This window comes from Trematomus bernacchii, unplaced genomic scaffold (genome assembly GCF_902827165.1).
Source record: "Trematomus bernacchii unplaced genomic scaffold, fTreBer1.1, whole genome shotgun sequence".
In the NCBI taxonomy this organism is placed as follows: Eukaryota; Metazoa; Chordata; class Actinopteri; order Perciformes; family Nototheniidae; genus Trematomus; species Trematomus bernacchii.
The window spans coordinates 28540290-28551484 of NW_022987720.1; the positions used below are offsets into that span (position 1 = coordinate 28540290).

An 11195-nucleotide genomic window follows, 5' to 3' on the forward strand; every position below is an offset into this window, starting at 1 on the left:
ATACCAAGTCCTTCAAAAATAAAACCACGCCATTCGGTTTGTGTGGCAACAAGAATGTAACTATTTAGACCTTGTACACTAATTTTAGTTTTATACCTACGCATTAAACGTTTTGCGTGTTATGTTTTGCAAGACTAGACAGGTTCAATACTTTTCAACAAAATAAGAGACTGTAATTAGAAACCTCCCCTTCCTAATTATAGAGAAGCTGTGTCTCCCTCTAGAGGCAGCTATTGTGCACATCAGTGAGTAAATGGAGCACAACCAGAAGGACTACAGAGAGTAACGGGATTTGATTTAAAGTGCGATCTCCTTTATGGAAATATACCTGAGTGAGTCATTGGATGATTTCACATCTTTTTATTGGACGATAACTCGGTACATGCACAAGTCTGTGGTAAAAAAAAATATGCCATTGTGTTACCGCTATAGTGAGCGTGAGGGAAACCGTTAGTTGTGGCTGGAAAGCAGGTTGAAGTAGCTTTAATGCACGGACACTTTGATTTTATCTATGTTTTTTATATGACAACGAAACAGGGGAAACTATCTTCCTTCCTACCTGTTGCTTCACCAACTCGATGCGCAAGTGTGGCCGCAAGTTTTCTGCACAGAAAAAGTTGCTGCATGGGTACTAGGTGCTCATTTCCTGTTTCCTCCTGAGAGCCAAACCTGTCCGGATGATTTGATCTCCTTTCATTTATAAAGTGCCATGTTCTTCAGCAAGCCGACATGTCAAATCGCACAGAAATGGCATCACCGAAGACTTTACGAGAGTGGTGCCGCTGCACATGCGCCAACTACCCCGATGTGGAAATTAGGAACATGTCAACTTCATTCAGAGATGGACTTGCTTTCTGTGCCATCATCCACAAACACCGACCTGACTTGATGTAAGTAGACCTGTTTGTAGCTTCATCGAGCTGTGATGGCTGTGCGCACTCACCCTCAGGTAGGTATAATGTACATTGTTCGGAACAATGTACATTATCAATGTGTTTACAAGGTTATAAGGAACAATTTGTTCCTTATAACCTTGTAAACACATTGATTTTGGGGTCCTTTCCTAAGAGTCATGTGTTTTCTTGTCTGTGGTTTCACCAGATTCATAGTTAAATCTAATCTGGACCTCCCACTGTGTCTAATCTGCTCTCCTGTGCTTAATCTCTCCCTGTCTCTCTGCTTAACCTTTTCTTGTCCAGTTTAATGGGATTAAGTTGGTTTGTTTTTAACCTTTTTACGTACAACGTTTGAGCTGGATTCATTTAATTTGATCTGTGATTTTTCCTGCATGTTGCTTTACCAATAGGCAACTGTTTTCGTCATCAGTTAATCAATGTCTCTACTTGCTTCACCAGAGATTTCAGCTCCCTCTCCAAAGATAATGTCTATCAAAACAACAAACTGGTGAGTCATTTCTGTTTGCACACAAGCAACAATGCTAGCATTTATCTTTTAACCTTTATGTCCAATTCCCGTCTACTGTGCACGTGTTGTCCTCCCAGTTTGAGTCTTTATAAAGCATATGGTTACATCATCACCCAAATCTCAGATACAACTCTGTAGCTTTTACAGTTTTTTTTGTAATGGAATTTATGGTCAATAGACCTAATTTTCACAAAAAATGCAAACATTTTGAATGATTTCACAAAAAAGAAGACCACAGATTCTATTGATTTTGATAAAAAAAAAGGCAATAATTCAAAGTAGTGATCATAATCTTTTCAGCAATTTCATAAAATAGCCACTTTTTATGAAATAAAAACATCTGAAAATGGCCCAAATTTGACACAAGGACAACAGTTAACACATTTTTGGACCATTACTAACTTAAAAAAAAAAAGTCCAGAGCATGTTTTGTTATACAACTTCCTTTTTTTTAATCAGCATCTTTCATCCACTGTTTTTCTTTTTCCTTTCAGGCCTTTGAGACTGCGGAGAGGAAGCTGGGCCTCCCTGCGCTACTGGACCCGAAGGACCTGGTGTCCAACAAGGTGCCCGACTCTCTGAGCGTCATCACCTACATCTCCCAGTACTACCACTTCTTCAACAGGAAGTCTTATGGTGAGTACAATGTCTGTTTTCTGTTTTATAGCTCTTTGTCAGTTGCTTTTGTTCATACATACTTGCAGAAATTATAAATCTAAGGTTTATTATCTTAAGTGAAAAACAATAACAAGTACCTAGGATTATACATGTGATGTAGATGCACAAATTCATGCCCCTTTGGAAAATGATCTTGAAAAATATCGCATTTTTTTCCTGAAAACAACTAGACCTTTCTTATATATTTAGATGAGCTGTGTACTAACATTATCCCAACTGTGTCCAACTACTTTAAAGCCCAAAGAAATGTGTTTTTAATCATGGGATGTGTTTCATTTGTTCGCCTGATTACTCTGACACCTCTCCATGACAGAAAAATCCATCTGCTTGTACATGTATTCAGAACTAATGTGTATAGGTCCTGTCCTGTGCATGCGTGTGTATTGTACTGTGTATAATAACAACTGAGTTTGTGCTCCATTTGTATGTTTTCTCTTGACTTTGCAGCAGGTCTTCCCAGTCTGAAATCACCCCACGTCACTTTCCTGAACAACCTCACAAAGAGTAAAACCCCCGATGGTCTGAAGCCCCTGAAGGTAATCTGAACGCACGTTATATTCCCAATCTGATCGCTTCTGTTTCCTGTTTCCATATCCTTATTCGCTGGATTTCTCTTCTCTTTTCAGAACCCGACTGATCTTGAAACCGGTAGAGAAGATCGTCTGTCCAACACGAGGCCGTGCACAGTGTGTAGTTTGTGTTTTAACTCTGTCCACCTCATACAGAGACATTTAATGGACGGAAAGGTCTTCCATCGCAGCTGTTTCAGGTAACAGTTCACAAGGTAACAAATCATAGGCTTCTGTTATATCTGGATCCGGTTTATCCACACTGTGTGTACATGTGGTCGAAAGAGGCTGCAGTTCACACGTCACAATGCGTTTCAAATGTGTTTCTTGTGACCACAGTGAACATATTTGACACTCCCCCCACTCATATGCTTATAGCTGAAGGGATCTATGTGTGAAAGGTCGTACAGCGTGAGGAGAGAACTGGGTTTGTTGTTTTTTAATCGTCAAAGGATTTTCTTCAGTGCATTTGGATTATAGTTCATGTGAGCTATTTAGACGGATCGGTGGAGGTCAATAATGGGTTTACATTTTCCCTCTGTGGATAAGCGGATACATGTAAAGGAAGTACGGGAGCCCTGAGAGGGAAATCAGAAAAGGAGAATGTGGAAATGTTTCTTAATTTGATCTGAAAGGTTTTCTCTTGTGTGTTTAAAAACAAGTTGGCAAAAGTATTTTCAGGATAATTTATCTACTTTTTTATTACTCCTGTGTGATATGAAAACATGTGATTTCAAAGGTTTTGTGAGGTGTTTGTTGTTGTAATACTAATTTTGGCTAAAGTGCAACACTAAATGGGTCTTAAAACATTGTTCTTGCTTAAACACAATATATGTTTCTCGTGTTTAGGGTTCATGGAGAATATAAATCTCACCTAGAAAAAACTGGAATGTTTTTCGTCTTATTAAGGCACCTTGTTGCAGAATTGACGATTAAAACAAACTACATTTTATTTCCTTCCTCACTTAATACTTATTTTCCCAACTGCTTTCAAAATAAAGCAACAATGGAGGCGTGTGGCGCAGTGGGTTCGTGTGGTGCAGTGGGTTAGTGTGGTGCAGTGGGTTAGTGTGGCGCAGTGGGTTAGTGTGGTGCAGTGGGTTAGTGTGGGTTAGTGTGGTGCAGTGGGTTAGTGTGGGTTAGTGTGGCGCAGTGGGTTAGTGTGGCGCAGTGGGTTAGTGTGGGTTAGTGTGGTGCAGTGGGTTAGTGTGGTGCAGTGGGTTAGTATGGGTTAGTGTTGTGCAGTGGGTTAGTATGGGTTAGTGTGGGTTAGTGTGGTGCAGTGGGTTAGTGTGGTGCAGTGGGTTAGTATGGGTTAGTGTGGTGCAGTGGGTTTGTGTGGTGCAGTGGGTTAGTGTGGTGCAGTGGGTTAGTGTGGTGCAGTGGGTTAGTGTGGTGCAGTGGGTTAGTGTGGCGCAGTGGGTTAGTGTGGCGCAGTGGGTTAGTATGGGTTAGTGTGGTTTAGTGTGGTGCAGTGGGTTCGTGTGGTGCAGTGGGTTAGTGTGGTGCAGTGGGTTAGTGCGTTGGTGTTCGGATCAGGGGAGCACAGGTTCAAACCCCACTGCAGTCAGCATGTCGTTGTGTCCCTGAGACACTTCACCCCAAATTGCTCCTGTGGGGATTGCCCACCGTATTGAGTATGTAAGTCGCTTTGGATAAAAGCGTCTAACAAGTAACAAATTATGTTTTTTAAGGAATAAGGAAAGATGTGTTTTGCTTCACCAGTTCTTAAGTTTTAAACACAGGAGAGAAAATAGACTTAGAAAATCAACCACTATTTATTTTCCTCATTTGCCCCTCACAGAAACACATTTTGCTTCTGTTCTCCAGGTGCAAAGTGTGCCACAGCACTCTTTTACCTGGGTCGTACACACTGAGGAGTGAGGATGGCTCTCTGATCTGCTCTCACCACATAACAGACAGTCCGAGTGTTGAACTAAATCAGCAAGTTACACCTCCTGAGATCCTGCCAAAATGTAAGTTTCAGGAAGGTTATGTTTCTCTGGGGGGATTGGCCGTCACCTCCGTCCCTTATTACGGCAAAAAAACAGAGTCAGCGGACAGACTGGTTTTTAAAACACCAGAGATGGAGGGGAAGGAAAAGCAAGAGAGAAGCAGCCGAGATTCAGCTGATGGAGTAAAGAGCGTGGAAAAGAAACCAGCGCCTCCTCTTCTTCCTCCACCTATTGTTAAAGGCGGGACTGGTGAAGGAGGTGGAGCGGCACCCATTCTGGCAGAAGATGAGAGACAACAGGAGGCGACACACTCCTCTGAGCTTTCTACACCCTGCATACGAGTCACAGAGGAAGGAAGCAGCCGTCCGGTTCCTGCTCCCCGACGGATGCTGGACTCGGTCCCTGTTCCTGCTCCCAGGATCAAAACTGCACCGACGACTAAAAGTGCCTCTGCTGCAGCCGGTATTGTTTCACTGAAGCTGCTCGAGTTTTATTATAATTATAATCTAAGTGAAAGAAATGAAAGAAGACATTTTCCTTTTCCCCTCGTTTTCTCTTTGCAGGAAATTCATCAATACCTAACAAGTGTTCACCCAACTCATCTCACATGTGAGTTCACACAATCTTCTATATAGAATAGAATAGAATATCTTTATTGTCATCACATCAACGAAATTCAGTTATTGGTGTTCTTGTATTCCTCTTAAACATACAGCTTTTCATTTATTCAGTATTGATGAGATCAGAACTATTTATGTTGCATTATTGTATGCAATGAAAGGCAAGTCAAACACATTTTTTAATTTTAATAATTTTTTAAGGATTATTTTGTTTTCGATGTTGAAATTACTTATTTTTGCAACATGAGGCCGATGTGCACCACTTCCTCATGGTCCAAGGAGGACTACAATTATTCATATATTCTTCCAGCTTTTTGTTGTATTACACGTGGCACCTTAAAGGTGGGGTAGGTAATTTTGGAGAAACCGGTTCGAGATCGCTAAAATTTGAAAATACACAACCGGAAAAAATCTGCCTCTTCCTTACAGAGCCCCTCCTCCAACACACACGAACGCGCACATGACCAATGAGGGCACGAGATAAGTTTGTGCACAGATGGAAGGCTGACAGGCAGGTAGGCCATCCAGTTATTTTAGCCGGGCCGGCTAAACTGATTGGTCGTGCTTTTTACAGTACTACGGCTTCCACAGATTACATTTTTTTATGTATTTTTTGTCAAAGCACTTCAGATATTCATTGCTATCGGGATGTTAAGAGCATTCCATGGAATATAACAAAAAGTGTATCTCGAGCCGGTTTCTCAAACTTACCTACCCCACCTTTAAACACAAGGAACACATGCCGGGCTTGGTAGTCAATTATGTTACCTCATTTTCGTGTCTTTCTTTTATAAAGCAATTTATTCTAGTCTGCACAAACATTCAAGGCTTTTTTCAAGGCGAGATTATCATGGCAAAAACTGTTTTTTTTTAAACTTTTTTTTAATTCATAATCACAGGAGCAAATACTTTTGAGACCAGACTTTCAAACATAACCAAAATAATTTATCTAATTTGCTTCTCAGAGCTTCCGTAATCAGGGAATACAAATTAAGAAAAAGGGAAATTAAATAACATAAAATCTAAATGTTGTTAAAATATCTATATCAGGGTGTCCGCGGGGTCTTAAAAAGTATTCAAAGTTGATAAATCAATTTAGCGAAAATGAAGGCTATAAAAAAGTATTAAACGGCATTTTCCAAGGTATTACATTTTGTAGCTTGTTTTCAATAAGTATATAAATTGTCCAAAGAGGTTGTATTCTACAGTTTGCCTGAATGTAATCATTGCGTAGGTGTGTAGTGTGATTCTGTGTAGTTTATTTATGGCATCCCGTTGGATGTGACGTCATCTGAACAGGACATCGCACGCTCACTGCTTGATAGCGCGCGATGGTCCGTTTGCGCCGGTTGTTAAACAACATCGTTATGGGGAAATGCAAGTTTGCGTCCAAATGGTTGGAAGATAAGGAGGAAGGACAATCAATACTGTATATAGTCAATGTGAGGTAAAGTGTGTCGCCAATGTAACCGGTTAAAACTCAAAGTGGCGATGAGGTCTTAAAATGTATGGAAAGGGTCTTAAAAAAGGTCTTAAAAGGTCTTACATTTGACTTCAGGATTCCTGCATATACCCTGTTATAAAATATGTGATTTGCCATAATAAGTGAGTTCTTCCTCACTGAAAGCCATGTAATGTCTTGTTTTTCACCTCGTAGCAGCAGCCCGAGCAGAGGAAACCCTAAAGTACAGTCCAACCATCCCTGGATCACCATCGTCCACCCGGGGCCCTGGACCCAGCTGCCCCCCGCTCCTCCTCCGGTCCCCACCCCTCGATCCAAATCTGGCTTTAACCAGAGGAGAACATGGTACAAACCCCAAGTGCCCGCTCCCAATCCGTTTGGAGAGGAGGAGGGGGAGGAGGAGGGGGAGGAGGACCCCAAGGAGGAAGAGGGTGCTAAACCTCAGGCTGTAGAACAAGCTGGAGATACCAGTCAACTCAGTTTATCAGATTTGGATGAAACTGGAAAGACGGGAGGTTCACCCCTGGATGTGACTGAAGCAGAAGCAGCAGGGACAAATGCCATTTCAGAGGAAACACAGAGTCACATTTTACCCAGAAGTCTCTCTGTGCCGGCCATCACATCTGCCCGCTCTCAAAGTTCCCTTTCCAGTTTTGACTTGACGGAGGAAACTGAATCTGATCAGGTCATGTCAAGTTCAAGTAAGGTATGGAAAGAGATGCAACTTATATATATCAATATTCCAACTACTTGTATATAGACTATTCTGCACAATTTCTATTATATTCAATTTTATTTTATTTACTTGCACTATTATCTGTTTTATTGTGTTGCACTGTTGGAGCAGCCTGTGACCTAAGAATGTACAAATGACAATAAAAGCCTTGAACCTTGAGATGATGAGAGCTAATGGGAGCATTTTCCTCAAGACATGACATAAGTTTAACATGCCCTACCATAGCAAATGTTCTTTCTATTTCTAGGTGGCCTGCAAAGAGAATCCCTTTGATCGGAAACCTGGAATACCCAAATCTAAAACCTTTCAGACCCTGCAGTCTGCGAGGGCCCCGGCCCCCGGACATGGCTTCCCACTCATCAAGAGGAAGGTACAGTAACAGTAACAGTAATAACAATATATGCAAAAGTTCGGCATTCAAAACTTCACCCAAGTGACACATTTCTAAGCCGTATCAGTAAAATGTACTTGTAGTAGAAAAAAAGGTAAATGTATTCATTTTGCAGTAAATTGTTCCTTGGCCCTTTTTTATATATGGTGTTTTGGGATTAATATTGCTTCTGCATTAATGTTTATGTTGCATTAACTAGTATAAATTATGTTTTAGGTTGTGCTATTTGATTATTTGTATCTAGTAAAATCAACTCTACACTTATGTATTATATTCTGTAAAAAATACATTCAAATGTACACTATATGTATGTTTCGTGACAGGTGCAGACGGACCAGAATGCGTCCTCAGCAGATCTGCAGCTGGAGATGAGTGAGCTGGATAAACATCTGGAGGATCTGGAACAAAGAGGGGTCGAGCTGGAGAGGAATCTGAGAGACTACAAGAACGGTTCGACTAATAATTACTACTGCTTATAGATAGAATCTTACACTTGTTATGTGAATACTAAATATGTTAAAGAAATATATTCGTTTTGTTACAGATAAAGAGGAGGAACAGATGCTAATGGAGTGGTTCTCTCTGAACCATGAGAGACATGTTCTGGTGCACAGAGGAACAGAGCTGTTTTATCTGTAAGTTCACGAACCATAATGAGTTGTGCCATTACTTTTCATTACTTCTCCAACACTTATTGATTGTTTAAACATTTATTTCCCAGGACGAAGCAGCAGAAGTTGGAGGAGAGGCAGGCAGATGTGGAGTACGAGCTCAGATGTCTCCTTAACAAACCAGGTCAGTGTTACTTTATTCATCACTTTGTCACCTTCTTTATATAACGTATAGGACAATAATAGCATAATTATTTATCTCAACAAGCATCGGCATCACTGGGGGAAACTCTGGAGGGGTTCATGTATTGATAACCCATATGTAATCATAATGTGTACTGTTGTACCAGCTTGTAAAAAGTGCTTTGGTAATACTTAGTTCTATATTTGCTCCTTTTATTACAATTTAAATCATTTATTGTGTTTATGTATGCACCATCATACACCAAAGCAAATTCCTTGTGTGTGTGAATTGCAAAAAACTTGATTCGGACAGTTTCCTGAATGTGTTTCATTTAATTTAATTTCATCATTATTTGTTCCGTTCATGGTGTGCACAACTTAATGTATAACAATTATTTGCAAAACATGTCTCTGACTATATCACACAATACCCGAAAAGGAGCTGGGAGAAGAAAATAATCTTAGATGACCCGCCCCTTTCAAAAAAAGAAAATAGATGTTCTGTCCTTCATATTTTCTTATTCACAGCCAATCATAACAGTATCGTAGGAAAATAAGAGAAACACAAAACGTACCAAAAAAAACAACTTCCTCAAGTTCCCACTTGACAGGTAACGGAAAGAAACAAAACAAAAAAACAACAACATAACAACAACACCAAAACATCACATGTACAAGGAAAAGTTCAACCCCCTCATCTGAGTCCTACTGGAGTAGAAGGGGGGAAAGCGTTCAATGCGATGCAGTGCAAAGAAGTGATTTGTGGTGCTTTTTATTTTGTTAAACTTACACTCTGTCCTCTTCTCATTCAGAGAGTGACTGGAGTGAGGAGGATCGGGGGCTGGAGGGGCAGCTGATGGACGAGCTGGTCGCCGTCATCGAGCAGAGGAACCAGATTGTAGGCAGCTTGGATCAGGACAGGCAGAGGTGTGAAGAAAAAATTATTAATAAATACATTTCTTTCCCAGTTTTCCTTTTTTTAATCTTTTTCTGATTTGAGGTTTGTTATTTCATTTTTTTTTTATATTTGTATTGAAGACACATAGACAATACATTTGGTACATTGATAGGTTAGATTGAACAGTTCAAAGCTACTAGTATTCAGCTTAGTCTCTACTATTGTACATCAATTGACAAGCCATACATAGTTGATCTTCACTTGATTATAACCAAAACAGACCATGTAGCCAAAATGTAAGAGAGTGTTGTTCAGACTGTTATTTAGTTTTTAATGTATTTTAGATTTGAACTGTTTCTCATGTTGTTATGTTTGCCCTGTAACCCTATTCATTCTTAAAATGCTAATCAACAAAAATACATTGGGCTTTCACATTCATAGGTTTTATGTTGAGAAGCATACATTCAACTTTGTTGTTTTGCATAGGGAAAGTGAAGAAGATATGCATTTGGAAGCCATGAGGAAGAACAAAGGTGAGAATATGTGTCCTATATCTTGAAGTCCCTCCTTTTTCATTCTGTCAGTATGTGTTTGGATCTTCTGAAACACATGTTTGCTCTATAAAATACTTTTTTCTGCACCTAACTGCAAATATCTCTCCCCAGATTTCCAGAAAGAAGGACTGAAGGACCTAAAGAAGTCAAAAGGAAAGTTCAAGCCGGCGAAGATGTTTAAGATGCTGAATCACAAAGCAGAGAGCAACAAAGACTCTGTGGACAAAAAGAGCTGAAGTATTATCACAACTGCTGACAACAACTCATACTCTGAGAGGATAAAAGTGGAATCTGATAACAACATGAAAAACCTTTTTTATTTTACTTTGAAGAGCAGCTCGGTAACATAGACTTGTTATTCTCTAATATTAATGTTTCAGTTTTATCGGTGTACATATTCTCTATGCTGTTCATTTACTTTCCCTATCTCCTGTATGTAATATATTTATGTTTTATTTGATTACATTTGTTATAGTATGCAATAAATATGTATATGGGAAATGTGCATGTTGTGTCTATGTGAAAAAAGTTCACTTTGCTTTGAGATGCACGATGGAAAGGAACAATACTGGAGAACAGAACTACAAATAATAATAATAATAATAATAATATGGCTTCAAGTACCAGAGTGTAGCAAGACTAGTATGTTACAAGTAAAAGTCCTGCATTCAAAATGTTACTCAGTATTAGCATCAACATATACTTAAAGTACCAAAAGTAAAAGCACTCATTCTGCCGATTGGTCCATTTCAGAATAATATTATATAATTTGTTTTTGTTTTTTTACATTTTCTATAAAAAATGTACTCGCATGTCCAAATTGCACATAGGCCTATTACATTTCTTTGTGCACGATACTTTTCAGAACAATTAAATGAACGCCTATGAATGTGGTATAAAATGTAAATACTCAAAACTACAAGTACCTCAACATTGAACTTAAGTACTGTACTTGAGTACTGAAAATGAAGTTATTTCCCACCTCTGACAAGGTTTATCTGAAATGTTGGTTTCTTTTTTAGTAAAATGCTACAAAAACAACAGTCTTGATCAACTAAAATGTGCCGTTTCTAACAAAAAAAATAGTAAAACGTGGTAGTAAAGTAAGACAAG

The 11195-nt window shown here is 39.4% G+C and overlaps 1 protein-coding gene across 3 annotated transcripts; it reads left to right on the top strand.

Moving 5' to 3' along the window:
- Positions 1-149: 149 nt before the first annotated feature.
- LOC117492606 (MICAL-like protein 1) lies at positions 150-10576 on the top strand. Of its 3 annotated transcripts, none has more exons than XM_034142959.1 (15): positions 150-890; positions 1356-1404; positions 1920-2061; positions 2554-2639; positions 2730-2872; positions 4503-5089; positions 5191-5236; positions 6905-7415; positions 7693-7815; positions 8160-8286; positions 8381-8471; positions 8558-8631; positions 9443-9557; positions 10015-10061; positions 10194-10576. In XM_034142959.1, the coding sequence occupies exons 1-15, from the start codon at positions 730-732 to the stop codon at positions 10316-10318; spliced, it is 2427 nt and encodes an 808-aa protein (XP_033998850.1). In that variant the 5' UTR covers positions 150-729; the 3' UTR covers positions 10319-10576. The 3 variants fall into 3 exon arrangements, with proteins under 3 accessions (XP_033998850.1, XP_033998848.1, XP_033998847.1); XM_034142957.1 differs by having other exon boundaries at positions 151-890; positions 2551-2639; positions 6908-7415; XM_034142956.1 differs by having other exon boundaries at positions 152-890; positions 2551-2639.
- Positions 10577-11195: the final 619 nt, after the last annotated feature.